The sequence below is a fragment of the Ursus americanus genome, chromosome 16 (genome assembly GCF_024610735.1).
Source record: "Ursus americanus isolate L20-20 chromosome 16, mUrsAme1.1.p, whole genome shotgun sequence".
Classification (NCBI taxonomy): Eukaryota; Metazoa; Chordata; class Mammalia; order Carnivora; family Ursidae; genus Ursus; species Ursus americanus.
Genome location: NC_142142.1, coordinates 22034018 through 22055102, shown reverse-complemented (window position 1 = coordinate 22055102; position 21085 = coordinate 22034018). Strand labels below are relative to the sequence as shown.

General features: G+C 35.9%; 1 protein-coding gene across 3 annotated transcripts in view; it reads left to right on the top strand.

The window, feature by feature from the left end:
- GRM5 (glutamate metabotropic receptor 5) overlaps positions 1-21085 on the top strand; it is a 496070-nt gene that overhangs the window by 166398 nt on the left and 308587 nt on the right. For all 3 annotated transcript variants that reach the window (XM_045797501.2, XM_045797500.2, XM_045797499.2), the window contains exon 2: positions 6539-6788. In XM_045797501.2, coding sequence (XP_045653457.1) covers positions 6539-6788 — 250 coding nt within the window. The remainder of the gene's footprint in view (positions 1-6538; positions 6789-21085) is intronic.

Sequence of the window (21085 nt, the reverse complement as noted above, 5' to 3'; positions counted from 1 at the left end):
CTAGTTATTTTTTTTTCTGCTGAATTCACTATTGGAATATTGCTCAAATATTGCTTACATAATCCATGCCTAGAGTAATTCCTAAAGTGATTTTGTTAAATGAGATCCTTCTAGTACTTTCAATAATAAAACACTCTAGATGAGATCTAATAATGTTCTACCTCACATTGAATAAATACTGTGTTATATAGGTCATGGCATAGAAACACTCCAGGGTAGGATTTGAAATAATTGGCCCAAACTTGGAAATCTGTTTGTTAGCCAAGATTTTCGTAGCAAAGGCATTTATAATAATTCATGGAACTGTAATGAAGGGTACATGATAGATGACAATAATGTTTTATTTACTCCAATCCTTTAGCTTTAAAAACCTTTCCATTAATAATACCTCCAGCATCCCAAACATCTAAATCTCAGTTCTGTAGACCTAATTAGGACTATTCCTTGCTACACTTAACTTCCTTCTTTCTTTTCATTGAACAAAAATATGTACATATATTGTTTTTGTTGTGAAGATATAAATACCTGCTTTGAAGAACTTAATTGTCTAGTAGTAGGAGACAAATATAAATGAGTGCAATATAGAGTTTGAAATTGCTATACTCATTGCACAGATGGCTATAATGGGGAGAAGACATTTTTTAAAAAGAGGAATATCTTTATAAAAGAAATACTAATACAATGAGAAGAGGTGTTTGTCTCTCTGGCTTTTCTCTCTTCTAGCTGTTTTAGTTAACCACTAGTTTAACTAAGACATAGCTTATTCAAAAAGGGCAGTTTTAGTTAAGATCCCTTGATGAACATTTATGGCCCCATGAAAGGGCAGGAAGTGGTGATTTAGACACTGATTTATTGATCCCATTCACACATATTCTGGGGGATGGTATCATCCTAGGCAGTAACTCTCATGAGAAATGGCAGGGTTTTCCTTCACTAGTAGTTGTCAATAAAAAATACATTGTTTATAATAGTAACAGGATATTAATAGTAGAAGCCAATCAGAATGTATTTTTAAATTACAGTTTATATTGAGAATCTTCATTTCCTTTTTGGAAAATGATCATTTGGACCAAATAAAAGGAAAAAAAAGTTCTAATGTGGAACTCCAAGCTTAATACTTGTCTTTAAAGTGAATTAAAATTTTCCTAAAGTGAATGCTTTTTGAAAAAGTAGTTTTTACATTTTTTAAGCATCCACTTGATGATCATATTTGAACAAGTAAATTTACTTTAATAAAATTTTAGTCTTTACCTGTCTTTCTGTACCACCTTTTTCTGTTCAAGAACCTGAGTACCTATTATGTAGTGATATGTTTAAATGAATTTATTACCCTCAAGGGGCTTACAGTTGTTGAAAGTAGGATATATAATATATCCAAAATACAAGTAAGTATATAGAGAATGTAACATATAAATATATATACATAACATAGAACACAGAATATGTATTTTAAATTGAGCCTAATACAATATAATACCTAATTAACACCATAGCTCATTATTTGACTCAAGGAACTCTCCTTAGAAATCTCATGATAAAACACATATATGAAGTGGGTTATATTTTCTTAAGGAATAAAATGTTAATATCTTGGATTGGATTTTTAACAAAATTCTCAATATCAAAAAAAAAAAATCCTTAGTGTGATCAGCCTAGTCATAAAGGTGAAGGAACCACAATTATAAACTTCTCTAAAAATTACAAGTAACAAAAATTATCTCTTCAGTATTGTAATATAGATCAATAGCTAAAATATGTAAATATCTAGAGTCTACTATGTGCCTAGTATCATATCTGTATTTAATTAATTCATTAATATCTGTCAAATGAACAGGTTACCTATTCCTTATAGGGAGATTTTTGAAAAGCATGGTGAGTAGGTCAATTTAGTTCCACAAGCTTTTGTTGGATGGTGCCATGGAGATGTGGTCTATATCCTAAATAAGTTTACAGTCTGGGCATTTGAGTTGGACCAGAAAGAATGGGTAAGATTTCAACATGGAGACATGGGGAAAGGGTATTCGGGATGGAAAGAACATCATGAATAAAAGTAAATAACTGGGAATGGATGGGGGCATTCAAGGGACGTATGGAAGGGCATCATAAGAAATAAGAGTCCCAAACATAATGTTTGCTAAAGTTTTGAAGAAATGAGAGAAAGGAGATGGTAAGAGATTATACATGACCACATAAGCTTCAATGGAAGGAATAATGATGGTCTGATGGAGAAAAAAAAAACAAAAACAAATGTCAAAGAAAAGTATTTTAGTCTTTTTAGTGTAATTCTGTTAGTTTAATTTTGATTCTTATGATCATTTTCCCCAATACAGACAAAATTTATAAATTTGAACCATATCTCGAATGTATAATTTGCTAGAAAAATCTCTCATATACTGTATATCCTGTCTATGTTCCTATACTTTATTACTTTATCTGGAAGTGTGTTTAAGCCACAGTAACACAGTAGTTATTGATACTGAATTGGTACCATCTGAAAGAGGAGTTACCTTTGATTATACATTACATACTAAAGGATTGTTTAGTGCCTTTCATCATAAAGTTCAAATAAATGATCTCTCTTAAGTTAGAAGAAAGATTTGGAGTTAATCTTTAACCAGTCTTGTTTTCAATGTGTACTTTGTAGGCCCAGATGGACCTACTTCCAGATACTTCCAGATCTCCACAGACATGATGTAGGTCAAATAGTACTAGTGCAAGCACCTATTTAAAATTTTCTATATCTACTTCCTGATTTCAATAACTTTTAAGTATGTTATTAAATTTTTTTTCATTTAAACTTTTGTATTTTTCAAAATCTAATAGTACAGAAGGGCTTAAGGGTAAGAAGTGCATTTTAGGTTTTTTTCTGTTTTTTACCATTATATTTCTTAGTAAGAATATATGCTTTTTTAAATGTCTACTTTTTAATTTATGGACAATATCATCTCTTAATTCATGTATCTTCCCTTAAGTATAACTCTATTTTAGATTAGTCTCTTATTTTTTTAGATTCAAATAATTCATCTTTCTTTTGTTTTCTGTATCTTGACTTCTAAATTGTGCATGAGGGATTTTAACACCGTAGCTCTCCCTGCTTCCATCTCTCAACCTATCATCTTTTCCTTTAGTTTTTTTTTTTTGTAAAGGTTAATAAGATTTATTTCTATTGTATAATGAGTTTTTTGCTTTGTCCCTATGTGGATTCATAAAGTTGAAAATCAGTAATTGGCATTTGCATTGTTGCAAAATAGTGTGAGCTGAGAGTCCAGTAAAGCCTTGATTACATCTTCTTCTCATAATTCCGAATCACCAGCCCTCTGCTATTTAAAAAAGAGTGTCTGATGGATTCCTTCCTGCTCTTACCAGTTGCTTAAAATGAAGCCACAGGCTAGTTTAATATTTTACACTGTACCTTCCTTTCTCTATCACTTTTATTTCCCTGTTGGAAAAATAAATCTTTGTTTCCTCAACTTTTTCTCGTTCTATACATTGCTTGAAATCTATTTCATTTCCTATAAGAAGCTTATGAACTTTTTAATAGTTTCTCCTTTAATTTTAAGTGTTTAATTCCAAAATACAGACTTTATATCAACTACTGAAAATCCCAACAATGAATTCAGGCTTCCCAGTTTTATTGGAATACATGGATTGCATGCTCCCATTTTTAAATCTCAGCTTATAATGACTTTAACTGAATCAAAATTATTCTGCAGAATTTTTATGTCACACATATATTAAAACTGTTTCCTGTTTTAATTTTAAAGAGCACTGCTTGATTTTGTTCTGAGAAAATCATATTTCCCCAACTAGTTTAAGTTTATTCTTTAATCCAATGATCAGTATTAATTCCTTTTGCTCCATTATTTGTTTTAGATGCTCCAGGAGAGAGCAGCTTCACTATATCTAGAACATTCAATGCCAGTAGGTGCAATTAACAGGGTTCAGGCTACCTATCAGATATTTTATATAGTTAACATATGTATTATTTTATAGTTTATAAATATATATATATAATGTTTAGACATTATATACACTATTGCATAATAGTATATAGAATTAATTATAAAATATATTAATATAATAATTATAAGCATTTATTATAAAGTTTAAACTAGATATAATGTTTAACACATATAATAGACAAAATACTCATGTATTAGGCAGTGTTACCTCTGATTTTCAGGTGAAAAAGCTAGATTTAGAGAGACTAATCCAAGCAGAATTAGAACTTAAATCTCTCTAATAACAAAGTTCTCTATTACAAGCTGCTTCTATATAACTTACTGTATAAACAAAAATAATGTTCAAGTTGTTAGAAGAGGTGCTAAAGATAATGAAGTTGTCAGTTATTTTTTTCTTACTTAACTGTGAATAAACTGAGAATTTTTATCATTGTCATCACAATCACTACGTACCTAATTTCAAATTATTTATGCAAATACCCCAGTACTAATGAAAGCATTAAGTGCAAGACAGTCAGTTGAAAAATAGAGTTGGCTAAAAATAAATCAGAAAATAATAGATTACTCCGATTAGTATAAAGCTAGTAATTTAGGCCCCTGGGCACATTTTTCAGAGGGGGTGGCCTTTAAACTTTGTTAATTGCAAAATAACTACATTGTCCACTTGCCATCATCATAGGGGCTTCTTGTTATTTTATTTCTAGAGAAAAAGGAAAGGTGTGTCTGGCCCATCAGGTTTTTTGGCTAGGACCTAAGCTATCCTGTTTGTCAGGAAGATAAAACTACATAAAAATCTACCCTGAAAGTCTGAGGATTTCATTTGCAGCAAGGTGCCTATGCTACAGTGGAACATACACAGAGTCAGGAGTGAGAGAAGTTGTATGTTCAAACCAAGACTTGGCCACCTACTTGCTAAATGTGAGCTTCAGTTTATCAGTTGTGAGAGGAAGATAATATTACCTCTATCAGAGAGTTGGTGTAAGGAGCTGTGAGCTAATCTGTATGAAGTGACTTCAAAAATCAAAATGTTATACAGGTATACTGGTTTATAAGAATCTCTATTAGAGTCATACAGTGAAACCAATGCAACTGAATGCCTTTTCCTTCCTTATTCATTGGACATCTCCTCCTGAAGAAATTTCTACTCTTAGGTCTAGTTGATTGTGAGGCTGGTTACATCCTTAGATGCTCCACAGCTTGCTTGTCTTTTAATAGGCAACCTGTATTCTTTAAATCATTTCCCCTTACCCACCTGTTCTTTTGGAAACTCAGAAAATGAGCCTGGTATGATTTATAGAGCCTTTAGGCTCTAAAAATATCTAAAATTGAAGTATCATGACCTTTAAATAGGAAAAATAAATGTAGATATAATTGGACTTTTGAGTCTTCCAAAAGTCAGCCATGGACGAGGGGAGGGAGCAGAAACCACACTCTTAGATCTGAGAATGTAGTGCAGAATTCCACCTCCTGGGTATGTAAATTTAAGCAAGTGTAAACCTAACTGCCGCATCTGTTTTCTTATCTACAGAATGGAAGTCATAACGCATTCCTCAGTATATTCTTGTGAGAGTTAAATGAGATCACATCTATAAAGGTTTTGGTACACTTCCTGGCATACAGTTGATTATAAGTATTGATCACCATTTCCATTAATTTAGAGGACCACCATCAGTCTTTAGCCCATCAAATTTGTAGTGGACTTTGGAATTATTCTCCCAAATCACTGACTTCCCTATAGTTGTACAGAATGAAACTTCAAATGTTTTGTTTGAAGCTTATACATTTACCTGTACCAAGACTCAAATCTCAAGCAAGAATATGGAATTTTCAGTTGGGATAAAGTCACAAATTCTTATGATTGCTAATGTAATATGCATAATATTCTATAAAAACATAATACTCTATATGATATCTGTACAAGAGCATCTATACCATATTAAGTGTATATATTGTGTCCTTAAATACAGGAATCTGAGTCGTGGGATGAGATGGTCATACAATAAGAAGCAAAGGGAAGTGAGATAGAATGAAAATACAGCAGATAAATGTCTACCATCATCTCACACTAGAGTATGAACTTTTTAAATCAAAAGGGGAACTGAGTTGCTTCTGTTTTTTATACTATTTTCTCTCTTTCAGTGAAAACAACATTTAAAGTTCAATGCATATATGTATAATATAGTTTTGTTGTAAATTGCCCAAAATGAACAAGTCAGTGAAAGAGCAAAAACTCATTCAGGGGGCACCTGGGTGACTCGGTTGTTGAGCATCTGCCTTCAGCTCAGGGCGTGATCCCGGCGTTCTGGGATCGAGCACCGCATCAGGTTCCTCCGCTGGTAGCCTGCTTCTTCCTCTCGCACTCGCCCTGCTCGTGTTCCCTCTCTCGCTGGCTGTCTCTCTCTCTGTCAAATAAATAAATAAAATCTCTAAAAAAAAAAAAAAACGCAGGTCTTCAGGCTCCAAGTTCAACACTACCAAGTGACCTTCATGCTCCCAGCGCTTCTGCATTCTTGATTGGACCCACTGTATCCAACACTGCCATCTTACTATCTCTCTGCTTATCTGTTTTCACACAGGCAACTATGGAGAGAGTGGAATGGAAGCTTTCAAAGATATGTCAGCCAAGGAAGGAATTTGCATCGCTCACTCTTACAAAATCTATAGCAATGCAGGGGAACAGAGCTTCGATAAGCTGCTGAAGAAGCTCAGGAGTCACTTGCCCAAGGCCCGGGTGGTGGCCTGCTTCTGTGAGGGCATGACGGTGAGAGGTCTGCTGATGGCCATGAGACGCCTGGGTCTAGCAGGTGAATTTCTGCTTCTGGGCAGGTGAGTGACAATGAGAAAATTCACATGAAGGTAATGCCAGGAATTTGGCAGCATCAAAGGTATCTTTTGGTGCATAAGGACAGATGCTTTGGAAACTTAATCTGTGTGGTAGAAGTAGAACTTGAATATCATAAAACACCAGAGCCTGGACAATAAATAGATATACCATGTGCTGATTAATGATGGTAACAGGAATCAACACATGAAGATGACGAGTACTTAAGTCGTAAAAAAAAGACTGTAAGGAAATGAGATGGGTTCTTAGATACTTGGATCACTTCATAATTCCCTTGGGAAATAAACATTTTTCAGACTTTTTGGTGTTGCTTTTGAAATTGATTTTGAAATGGCTACTTTAACTTGTTTTATAATATAGAGTCATAGAACTTTGAGTTTGAAAGGGGAATTGCTTTAGGACTAATTTTTAAAGTATTGGAAAATTGGCTCATTATTTTACATTACAAAAGTGTTATTACATTGCCTGATCATCCACACAATTACCAGACAAGTTTCTAAAACATTAACTTCTACTGGGATTGATTTTAATTATTTGGATAATCCACTTGATTGGCACAACTTAGCTCATTCCCTGCTGATGTTGTTGAATCAGTATATTAGAGTTCTCTAGAGAAACAGATATAATGGTGTATGTGTGTTTGTGTGTGTGTGTGTGTGAGAGAGAGAGAGAGAGAGAGAGAGAGAGGGAGATGAGTCGAGAGATACATAGAAGAGCCAGTGGTATATTTCTGGTCTGAAAACTGGTAGGCTTGAGGTCCAAGAAGAGCCAATGTTTGGATTCAAGTCTGAAGGCCAGAAAAGACCAATGTCCCAGCTCAAGCAGCCATGCAGGAAGAGTTCCCTCTCACTCATTTTTATTCTACTCAAGTCTTCAGTAGATTAGATGAGGCCCACCCACATTAGGGAGAACAATCTTCATTACTTAGCATATTGATGCAAACGTTAATGTCATCCAGAAACACCCTCATATACACACTCTGAATAATGTTTAGCCAAGTATCTGGGTACCCCATGGCCCAGTAAGTGGTCACATGACATTAACCATCACAATTCGTAAAATGATCCCATAGTTTGACCATGTGAATGTAGTTTGTTGTGTTATTGTACATCTTCTTAGTAGGGAGTCAATTTAAAAAATACAGAAAACCTTCAGAACCCCTGCATCTTTCTCAATATTTCTGTCCAAAATAGCTAACTCACTTGTTATTAACTTTTGATAGCTCATTAAAGAAAACATGCTTCCTTTATTTTCTAAATGCCTAACTGACCTTCTGTGATCAGACTTGGCTCCTGCTTGGCTACATTTTATGACAGCCACTTTATGTACCTAATGCTTTTCTGTCTGACCTGATGGCAGTAGATTGATGGGGCTATTTTAGTTTAAGGCCAACTATCCTTCATAAAAATGATATTGAGTGAGATTCCTTTTTCACTGATGTCATACATTTTTTCTAAAATTATCCCTAGTTGGCAAGAGTGATGCACAAGTTAGTTTCATACAACCCAGGAGCACTCCCACTCCAGTATTAAATTCCAAAGTGCAGTGTTACCATTGGGGTAAAAGAATAGGAAAGAAAGAAGCTGGCTTTAAATAGTCCTGTTTTTCCAGTAGGGTATGAGATTCTATAGCTCCTATCTGCTGCTCCCACCAATGTTAATAAGACAAATCAGCAGCATTTGTTTTTCATCCCATATGATTTGTCAACATCCCATCCCATCCCAACATTTCATCCCATTTGTTTTTCATCCCATATGATTTGTCAACAAGTAAATGTTTTTTGATCATATGTACATAAGGAAAATAGGTAGGTATTCATTATATTTGCCATTTTCCATCTATATTATTATTGTCAACCATACCAGAAGGCCAAAATTCAGTATTTTATATATATATAACATATATATACACAATTTTATAACTATAACTAACTATAACTATATACATACATACATATATATATATATATATAGAGAGAGAGAGAGAGAGATTTTATTTTTTAAGTAATCTCTACACCCAACGTTGGGCTCAAACTTACAATCCTGAGATCAAAAGTCACACACTCTACTCACTGAGCCAGCCAGGTGCCTCTATTTTATATATTTTAAAATTTATTTTGTACATGCTATTTATAAGAAGTTCTCTCCATATCATCTGATTCATGGAATAATAAGATTCATAACCTTTAATTAGATTTCTTAATCCCTTCATTCATTGGCTACTAGTAATTCAATATTTACTTGAGCACCAGTTCATTTCATCTTAGAGGAGTTTTGTTAGAAGTCCTCTTACTCTTAAAAAAAAAAAAGTCTCCCTGTAGTTTCCACCTCTTGGCTCATATTTTTGTCTTTGAAAGTAATGTGTGGTACTCTTGCAGATATTTGGTAATGATATGCTTGCCAGTCCCCTTCATCTTCTCTTTGAAACATTCCTGCTTCTTCCATTTCTACTTCTTCATAGTGAAATGGAACTCTAGATATTAATAAAACTATTTATCAAGATCATTTGTGGGATAATTTATCAAATGCTTTCTGCCAATTACTACACTAAACTCTGTACATGCATTGTTTCATGTATTCATTTGTTATTGACTGGCTACTATATGTTAAGATGCTTGGGATATATCAGTGAATAAAACAGACAATACCCACTACCTTTATGAACCTCACAGATGGTAAATTAGATAGAAGGTAGTAAGTGCTATGAAAAAAAATAAGTAAATCTAGGAACAACTTCATGCTGAATACTATTATCGCCATTTTATAGACAAGGACTCTAAGACTCAATTTATATTGAGTACTAGAAGGCTATATAGATGTAGGTGTTGAAGACAAAATTAAATATAAGTGTGGGTAATTCTAGAAACTGAGCATTTAATGCTGTGCACTGTTACTTTTCAGTAAATTTAAAGTATTCCTATTCATAAGAGCGGAAATCTAGGGTAGTGAGCAGAAAGGCAAACTGTAATAGTTATGAGAGAATTTAGTACATCTACTCACTCCCATTTTACAAGTGAGGAAACTGATACCCCAAAAGTTTGGATAACATGGTTAAGGTCACACAAGAACCCAATTGGGCCATAATTCAGTGCTTTTCTCTATTAGCTTGTTTCCTATAAAATAGAAACAGTGGAAAGTTGTCTGATAGCAAACTCCCAGTTCTTCACAGATCATGAGTATATAAAGAAATTATCCTAGATAATTTTAATCTAACGTTTTTATTTTAATGCTCCCTCCCAAAAATTTAATTCACTTTGTAGTTGACACACAATGTTACATTAGTTTCAGGGGTACAGATTTTTGATTCAGTATTTCTATGGGTTATGCTATGCTCACCCCAACTGTACCTGCCATCTGTTACCATGCAATGCTATTACAATATCATCGACTATATTCTCTATGCTGTGCTCTCAGTAATTTGAGATTATTTTGTTTGCATATATTCTCCCAATCTCCCTTTATGCTCCTTCCTTCCCTTACCTAACTCAGACCCAATTCATAATGGTTCTTAGAAATTATAAGTCAAGGGGTGCCTGGGTGGCTCAATCAGTTAAGTGTCCAACTCTTGATTTCAGCTCAGGTCATGATCTCAGTGTCGTGAGATTAAGCCCCACATCTGGCTGTGCACTGGGTGTGGAGCCTGCTTACGATTCTCTCTCTCCCTCTGCCCCTCCCCACCACTTGCATACACATGCATGCTTGCTCTCTCTCCCCTCCCCTCCCCCCCAAAAAAGAAATAAAGTAAAGAAAAGAAATTAGAAGTCAAGGCTATGAGAAGGAATCTATATTTAGAACTTCCTAGAGGGTCCCATTTAACAGCTGTAGTTATAAATCTGTCCAGTTGCCTTGGGACAGCCATGTTTAATACGTCATTCAACTGAAATGCACGGCAGGACTAGTAAGATAACTCTGCTACTGAGACAACCTCATCCATCAACATATCTCACCAGCTGTGCTGCACATCAGAAGAATGTTAGAGTGATATAGACTTGGCCACTGGGTCTTCTCATTTGAACTCAGGGTAATCTGTTGTCTCACTGCCAATAAAAATGTCCTGTCCAGGTCCCTGAAATAGTCTTGCTGAACACTTTGGCCCTGACAGCAGAATGGGATCAATAATCTGAACAGTAATGACATTTCTAAAGGATCTTATTTTTCTAGAATGGATACAGTGTTTTAGTTTTTGACCTGAGAAAATATCATATGAGGTATATTATTTATGAGTTATATACTTAAATATGAACTTGGAACCAAGGACCAACTTTAAGCAAATTAGCTACTTAAAGATCATCTTTTTAAAATCTTGTTTATAATTAAAACTATCTGTTTGAATTAAGAATCTCTGTCCTTCAATATGATAATTGTTACCAGGATACAAGAGGAAATGTGGTTAAATTTCAAAACTATTTGGGAATTATAACCTGTATTTCTTATCAGGAGGCCACTCTCTATCAATATTTTTCAAAATGGAAAGGACAAGAGCTTATTCTAATAAATATTTTTGTGGGTAGAATTACAAACAATTGTTTACTGAAATTATTATAGTAGGTATTATTCAGAAGTAGAAATTAATCTTTATCCTTGCATATTATCAGAGTATTCATTCTAAGTTAAAGCCCCTTTTAAAATAAGTATACTTGTCTTCCAATGGGCCATTCAGTTTCTTTTAATCATGGTGAGAAAAAGAAAACAAAACTTATTTTCACTGAGCTCCTGTTATATGTCAGGAAACAAGGAGAGAGGGAAAGAGAGGGGGAAGGAAGGGAGAGAAAATGATGAGAGGAGACAAGAGGGGAGGGGTAGAGGAAAAGAGAGAGAGAGATTAATTTAGTGCTGTAAGCAATGTTGAATATGTCAACTTTTAGATGCCTTTGAGTTTGGCAATAATGACCCATTTTTGTAGGGGAGAAAATTGAGACTCAGAAGTTAAATGACTAGACAAGATTATACCAGTTTCTTATCCTAATGGCCATGCTAATTATCACAAAAAGAGAAGGCTTAGCAACATAAATGTTTCTACACTTGTGATAAGCTCCATTTAATTTTGCTTTATTGTTGTTTTTGTTGTTTTAGGTTATCCTTTAAAAATTAAATAAACTTAGTAAAATGCCTTGAAATTATTGAGATTTTTATGGTGAATATGTAGTGCAAATAAAGCTAGCCAAACTATGCTGCATTTTGTCTGGAGTTGTTTTCTGCTTATCTACACTTGAGTTGGAAAGACCAGACTAGTTGCATGATGCTCAGTCTATAAACAGTTGTCTAGTTTTATCTGCCTCACATTATGAACCATGAAGGTTGAGGAAGAAGGCAAGGGGAGCAAGTGTGAAGAAGTTTGGAGAGGAACCTAGGAGACAATGTTTTCAGTCTTTTAGCATTTTGATATTTATCCCATTATTGGAGAAACCTTTTTTTTGGGGGGGGTAAGAATATGACAGGTGTGGTATTTCAAAAGATAACTTAGGTATAGATTATGGATTAGAAGAGATACAGTAGATAGAGAGGAACTAGTATCCCTAACAAAAATGGAATAAGTAGTAGATTACTAATTAAAATGTGTTTATTATCTTTTTGTTACGATGGTATCAGGATATATGCATAAGTCCAAATCATCAAAATGTATACATTGAATATATGTGACTTTTTGCATATCATGTACAACTCAGTAAGTTAGGAAAAAAATCAGTAGTTGTCAGATGCATTGGGTATTGTAGAGAAGCATGGGGAAGGTGTCAGGAGTGACTCGAAAGATTCTTGTGTTTTATAACAAGATGAATGATGATAACTTTACCAAGATGAACAGAGCTGAAAGAATCAGGTGTGATGCAGAGAACAGATTATGAATTCAGTTTTTGATAAAATGGCCTGATGTGCATTTCAAACATAAATATAGCCAAGAAAGTTGGAGAATATGTGAGTCTGGGGCTCAAAATAGATATATAAGCTGTAAATAAAAATGAGTGAATCATCTGAGTAGTTTAGATTTATGAATGGAAGACATGAGTATGGAGAATTCAAGTGGAAGAAGTTGAAGAATTTGGCTTTGGAAGGGATCTCAAAATGTAATGATTGGAAAAAGGATGAACTATGAAAAGGCAAAAGGGAGAAAGAAATCCAGGATGGAGGAGGAAAACCCAGAAAGTGTTGTGTCATCCCAGCCTGTGGAGAAGAATGTTTAAAGGAGGGGCCACCAGTGTCAAATAATCCTAGAACAAGTGAAAATAATACTTAAAGGACCTTTAAATTTATTGAGATAGATTTATTAATTGGTGATTTAGCAAGAGATGGACAAATGGAGGGATTAAAGTAGATTAAGAATGAAGTAGCTAAAATGTAAGGAGGTGAAAAAATGAACCTATGGCATATAAGCCACTGTTCTGTGAGGTTAAACTAATAAGAAATAGAGAACGGTAAAACTATCTCTTAAGGAAAGATGAGGTCAAGAGACAGGTTTTTAATGTAGTCATTTTTCCCAAAAATGTAATTTATGGTCACAAAAAAATAATTTTAACAATGAACAAAGCTATACAGTGAAAAACACTTATATTTTTATACCCTCTGTCTATACACAGTATTAATAAATTATTTGGTACTTGATAATTTTATAGGTGAAAACTGGTATCATAATATTTTAATTTGTACTTCTTTAATTATGAATGATATTCTATATCTTTCATATATGAATAAGTGATATATTTATTTTTTCTTCAAGCTTCATGCACTTAGCCAATTTTTTTCTGTTTATTTCTCCTTGCTGATTTATACAAAAGTACTTTATGAATTAAGGAAGGGGTTCATTGACAGGTGTAGCAAGTATTTTCCCTCTTGTTATTTAATTTTGACTTTGTTTATAACATTTTGGACAATGCCAACCTTTTCCTTTTATGACTCATAAGGATTTGTAAGTTGCATGCAGAGGCCAGTCACAGAGGTTTGGTTGCTTAATTTTAGGATCAAGGTAGGATAGGCAATTTAATAAATGAGGGAGAACTGTTAATTATATAAAACCCCTAAAATGTGGGAATGAGTGACATTTGAAGCTTAGATGGAGGGAGCAAGCTAAGAAGGTCAATTCCGTAAGTAGAACAGAATTTTTTTTTAAATGAGGTATGTTTAAAAGTTTGAAAATACAGAAGTCACCTGATAGCCACTCTTTTCTTCATAATTTTGGAGGCCAAGGGGAATGTGTGTGTGTTGCGGGAGGCGGGGTAGCAGTGGTTTGAGAAGTTATCAGTAAACGTTGGAGAACAAGGAAAGCTACACTGTTAACAAGTGGTTTTATATATTATCTTTATTTTATATTATTCCTTTGGTAACAAGCAGTAGGGAGAGAAAGATCTGGCTATACTATCATGGACGAATGCTCTTAAAATAACAGCAGATTTGACATTTGCATATGTACTGTCTCATCAAGGATTGTAATGAATTAGTACTGTTAGGATTTTAAAGGTTGATTAAACAACAGCCCTGTTCTCAAATTAAAAACCAGTGGGAGTGAGTCATGGAGATTAATGTACATCATTTAATTAGAGACCAAGTCTTTGATCTGTGACCAAATGGACCTCCTAACACTGCCCTTAAACCCTAGAGTCACAGGCAAGGCTAGACAGTAGCAGGACTTTCCTGCTTTAAAAGATGGCTTTCAGAATGACAATAGGAAAACTCAGATTGAGAGGACAGACTGCTCCATAAAAAGAAGAGGCTGAGTCACACCTGCTCAATTCTTTCTCCACCTCACCAGACAGACCAGTCACTCATTCCCAGGGGAAGGGAGGGAGAGGGTGAGGACAAGCTGTGTGTTTTCTTTCCATGCTTTTCCCTCCCAGAGAGTAAAAATTTTTCTGGAATGTTCCTTTGTGAAATTTAAAGAGTGAGAAATATTCTCTCTCTCTCTTTCTCAAGTCCTTTCTGAAGTAGATAAAGAATATTAACTTGACTTTACAGATGGAGACACTGAGCTCAGAGACATTACTTGTCTCATCAATATCACCGTGCTTATTAGATGTGCAGCTGAAATTTAAATGAAACCAGTTGCTTTCTAAGGTGCTATGGATCTGACAATTGAAAATGCCCAGAAGGAGAACAGAAGGCCTTGATGTTATTGGACAGAGAAAGATTCCTGTGTGAGTGATGAAAACAAATGACTTCAAAGTCTTCTTACAGTCCTAGGGCTTGTACTTTAGAGGCATCTGCATCTCAGAGGGTTCTGGTAGCTTTTAAGATGCATTGCACTTGCAAAATACATTTAAGTAAAATTTAAACTAATTGGATGATAATAATAGCTCTTTATGGAGTGTTTTTTATGTAATAAGCACTGCCCTGAGTGATTGATTTTCCTGTATTAATTTACTGACTTTTCATAACAATCTTATTTGGAAGCTGTTATTATTAACCTTGTTTTATTGCTGAGGCACAGAGAGACAAACAATTCACTCAAGATCACATAAGCAGTAAATGGCAGACAGGGCATTAGAAGATAGTCTGTATCCTTAACCACTATGGTAAACTAGTTAGATCTTTATTTCAGTAATAAACTTGATTCTTATGGTATAAAAGATTAATTTAGTTTTCTCTGTTATTAAAATAGACAATCTTTAATAAAGAAAAAAATAGCATTAAAGAAGATTGCAAAAGAGATACTCCCCCCTTTCCTCTTCTTCCTCCTTCTTAAGACAATAAAACCTGGAGCAACCCAACATTCCATAAAACAGAAGAATCCGATGATTAGATGGACTTTTCAGTCTGCATTACTATTTTTACATGGGAACAATCTGATGAAATTTAGTTTTCAGCAAATAGAAAAGTTTAAGCTTTCTTTATAAGAATGATTGAACACCCAGATTGGCAGGGAAGAAGTCAAACTTTCACTCTTTGCAGATGACATGATACTCTTTATAGAAAAGCTAAGAGACTCCATCAAAAAATTGCTAGAACTGATACAAAAATTAAGCAAAGTCACAAGATATAAAATCAACGCACAGAAGTCTGTTGCATTTCTATACACCAGTAAAGCAGCAGAAAGAGAAATCAAAGAATTGATCCCATTTTTAATTACACCAAAAACCATAAGATACCTAGAAATAAACCTAACCAAAGAGGTAAAAGATCTGTACTCTGATAACTATAATATATGTATAAAAGAAATTGAGGGGGCGCCTGGGTGGCTCAGTTGGTTAAGCATCTTCCTTCAGTTCAGGTCATGATCTCTGGGTCCTAGGATTGAGCCCTGCATTGGGCTCCCTGCCCAGCAGGGTCTCTACTCCTCCCTCTCCTTCTGGCCCCCTCCCCAACTTATTCTCTCTCCCTCCCAAATGAATAAATAAAATCTTTAAAAAAAAAGAAATTGAGGAAGACACAAAGAAATGGAAAAGCATTCCATGCTAATGGATTGGAAGAACAAGTATTATTAAAATGTCTATCCTAACCCAGAGCAACCTACACATTTAATGCAATCCCTGTCAAAATAACACCAGCATTTTTCAGAGCTGGAACAAAAACAATCCTAAAATTTGTATAGAACCAGAAAAGACCCTGAATAGCTAAAGCAATATTGAAAAAGAAAACCAAAGCTGGGGGCATCACAATTCCAGACTTAAAGCTGTATTACAAAGCTGTGATCATCAAGATAGTATGGTACTGGCACAAAAACATACACATAGGTTAGTGGAACAGAATTAAGAACCCAGAAATGGACCCTCAACTCTATGGTCAACTAATCTTCAACAATATAGGAAAGAATATCCAATGGAAAAATGGCAGTCTCTTCAACAAATGGTGTTGGAAAAACTGGACAGCAACATGCAGAAGAATGAAACTGGACCATTTTCTTACAGCATACACAAAAATAAACTCAAAATGGATTAAAGGCCTAAATGTGAGACAAGAATCCATCAAAATCCTAGAGGAAGAGGGAGGAGAAAAGATGGTGGAGGCATCGGGAACCCCTTTTTCAGCTAGTCCCCTGAGTCGAGCTGAATATCTACCAGACCATCCTAAGCACCCACGAAATCAACCTGAGTTGCAGGAAGATACATCTGGATCTCTGCAAATGAACATCTCCGGCGCTGAGTATTGAGGTACGAAGCAGAGAGCCATGAATCCATGCACAGATATCGGAAGATAGACAGAAGGGGGAGGGACCTGCTGCGCTTGGGCACTGGGAAGCAGTAGCCACCTGCACTAGGGAGCAGGCCAGACTCCCGGACCGGCACCCAAGAGAGAGCAGACTGAGACCGTGAGCCCAGGAACACACATGACCAGACTGAAAACCAGAGCTCCGGAGCGCTCACTGGAACCGGACTGATACCAGGAGCTCAGGAGCGTGCAACCAGACTGAAAAATGGCGCTCCAGAGCACTCAGGAACCACACTGAAACAGGGAGCTCAGGAGCGCACACAGGAACCAGGGGCGGCTGGCGGTGTTAGAAGCACAAAGGACAAGGAAAAAAAAAACACACACAAAAAGGACAGAGACGAGCCAGCCCTGGAAGTGAGGGCTGTGAGAGCAGCTGTGGGGCACAAAACCTGGGATGCTGCAGGGTTTTTTGGCAGCACCGACAGAAACAGAGTTAAAGTGTCCAAGAGAGCTCAGTGGAGAGCGGACTGTGATCTCTCTGTTCTGAGACAGAGGCTAGGATACAGCCACTGCTGCTCTGACTCTCAGAAGAGTCACAGAAAACCACGAGGGAAAGCCGCCAGAGAACAAAAGCCCAGAAATACCAGCTCATATTGTATCCATCCCCATCCCCCCTCGCAGGGGACAGGGCGACTCTACCCAAACAGGGTTGCCTGAGTATCAGCGCAGCAGGCCCCTCCCCCAGAAGGCAGGCTGAAAAATCAAGAAGCCCACATCCCTAAGGTCCCTATAAAACAAGTGCACACTGCCTGGGTCCTGGTCAATAGTTTGGGCTCTGTGCATCCCCTCAACCTCTCCTCATCAGAATGATGAGGAGGAGAAACTCTCAGCAAAGAAAGGCGACAGAGACTGTGGCCACAGAACTGATGGATATGGATATAACCAAATTGTCAGAAATGGAGTTCAGAGTAACAATGGTCAAGATGATGTGTAGGCTTGAAAAAATATTAAAGAAAATATTAATGAGAATATAGAATCTCTAAGGGCAGGAATGAGAATGAATCTGGCAGAAATTAAAAAATGCTATGAATCAATTGCAGTCTAAACTAGATGCTCTGACGGCTAGGGTAAATGAGGCAGAGGAACGAATTAGTGAATTGGAGGATGGGATGGTAGAAGAGAAAACTAAAACAGAAAGTTGGCTCAAAAAGTCCAATCTCAAGAATGTAGATTATGGAAGATTACTGACTCAATGAAACGTTCCAATGTCAGAATCATTGGCATCCCCAAGGGGGTGGAGAAAGAGAGAGGTCTAGAAGAGTTTTTGAACAAATTTTAGTTGAGACCTTCCCTAATTGGGCAAAGAAAACAAGCATTCGTTTCAAAGAGGCAGAGAAGACCCCTCCAAAGGTAAATGACAACAGACCTACACCACGTCACACCATAGTGCAATTCACAAATATTAGATCCAAGGATACAGTATTGAAAGCAGCCATGGGGAAGAAAATCCTTACGCACAGAGGTAAAAATATCAGAATAACGTCAGACTTGTCTACAGAGACCTGGCAGGATAGGAAGGGTTGACAGAGTATTTTCAAAGCTCTCTCTGAGAAGAACATGCAGCCAAGGATCCTCTATCCAGCAAGGCTGTCATTCAGAATTGATGGAGAGATAAAGACCTTCCAGAATCGCCAGTCATTGACCAATTTCATAATCATGAAACCAGCCCTACAGGAGATATTAAGGGGGGGGTTCTATAAAAATAAAAAGGCCCCAAGAGTGATACAGAACAGAAAGTCACAATCTATAGAAACAAAGACTTTCCTGGCAACATGGCATCATTAAAATCATATCTCTCAATAATCAGTCTCAATGTAAATCGCCTAAATGCTCCCATAAAACACCACAGGATTGCAGATTGGATAAAAAGAAATGACCCATCCATTTGCTGTCTACAAGAGACTCATTTGAACCTAAAGATACATCCAGACTGAAAATAAAGGGATGGAATACCATCTTTCATGCCAATGGACCTCAAAAGAAAGCTGGGGTAGCAATTCTTATATCAGACAGATTCAATTTTAAACTTAAGACTGTAGATAGAGATACAGAAGGACACTATATTGTTCTTAAAGGATGTATCCAACAAGCGGATATGACAATTATAAATATCTATGCCCCCAACAGGGAAGCAGCAAGAAACACAAGCCAACTCTTAACCAGAATAAAGAGACATATAGATGAAAATACGTTAATAGTAGGGGACCTCAACACTCTACTATCAGCAATAGACAGATCACCTAAGCAGAAAATCAAAAAAGAAACAAGAGCTTTGAATGACATCCTGGACCAGATGGACCTCATAGATTTATACAGAACACTACACCCCAGAACAACAGAATACTCATTCTTTTCAAATGCACATGGAACTTTATCCAGAACAGACCATATACTGGGTCACAAAACAGGTCTCAACTGAAAACAAAAGACTGAGATTATTCCCTGCATATTCTCAGACCACAATGCTTTGAAATTGGAACTCAACCACAAGGAAAAATTTGGAAGAAACTCAAACACTAGGAAACTAAGAACCATCCTGCTCAAGAATGATTGGATAAACCAAGAAATCAAAAATCAATTTAAACAATTTATGGGGACCAACAAGAATGAAAACACAATGGTCCAAAACCTGTGGGACACTGCAAAGGCAGTCCTAAGAGGAAAATACATAGCTATCCAAGCATCACACAAAAGAATAGAAAAATCTAAAATGCAGTTTTTATATTCTCACCTCAAGAAGCTGGAGCTGGAACAGAGGAACAGGCCTAACCCAAGCATGAGAAGGCAGTTGATCAACATTAGAGCAGAGATCAATGAATTAGAAACAAGGAGCACAGTAGAGCAGATCAACAGAACTAGAAGCTCGTTCCTTGAAAGAATAAATAAGATGGATAAGCCACTGGCCAGACTTATTCAAAAGAATAGAGAAAGGACCCAAATTAATAAAATTATGAATGAAAGGGGAGAGTTCACAACCAACACCAATGAAATAAGAAGGATCATTAGAAACTTTTATCAACAGCTTTATACAATAAATTAAAAAACCTGGAAGGAATGGAAGCCTTCTTGGAAACCTATAAACTACCAAGACTGAAACAGGAAGAAATTGATTATTTAAACAGACTGATTAATAATGAAGAGATTGAAGCAGTGATCAAAAACCTCCCCAAAAACCAGAGTCCAGGGCCTGACGGATTCCCTGGGGAATTCTACCAAAAATTCATAGAGGAAATATTACCTATTCTCCTGAAGCTGTTTCAAAAAATAGAAACAGAAGGGAAACTACTGAACTCATTCTATGAGGCCAGTATTACCTTGATCCCCAAACCAGGCAAAGATCCCATCAAAAAGGAGAATTACAGACCGATATCCCTGATGAACATGGATGCCAAATTCTCAACAAGATCCTAGCTAATAGGATCCAACAGTACATTAAAAGGATTATCCATCAAGACCAAATAGGATTCATCCCTGGGATGCAAGGATGGTTCAACATTCGCAAATCAATCAATGTGATACATCATATCAACAAGAAAAGAATCAAGAACCATATGATCCTCTCGATGCAGAAAAAGCATTTGACAAAATACAGCATCCTTTCCTGATTAAAACCCTTCAGAGTGTAGGGATAGAGGGTACATTCCTCAATTTCATAAAAACCATCTATGAAAAGCCTACAGTAAATATCATTCTCAATGGGAAAAGCTGAAAGCTTTTCCCTTAAGATCAGGAACACGACAAGGATGCCCGCTCTCGCCGCTATTATTCAACATAGTACTAGAACTCCTTGCAACAGCAATCAGACAACAAAAAGGGATAAAAGGTATCCAAATTGGCAAAGAAGAAGTCAAACTGAAACTGTCTCTCTTCACAGATGACATGATACTCTAAATGGAAAACCCAAAAGACTCCACCCCCAAAGTACTAGAATTAATAGAACAATTCAGTAATGTGGCGAGATACAAAATCAATGCTCAGAAATCGGAGGCATTTCTTTTTGTTTTTTTTTTTCTTTTTGTAACTCTATATATCATTCTTTTTAAAATTTAATTTATTTTATTTTTTTTATTTTAATGTTGCGTATAACACCCAGTGCACCATGCAATACATGCCCTCCTTACTACCCATCACCAGTCTATCCCATTCCC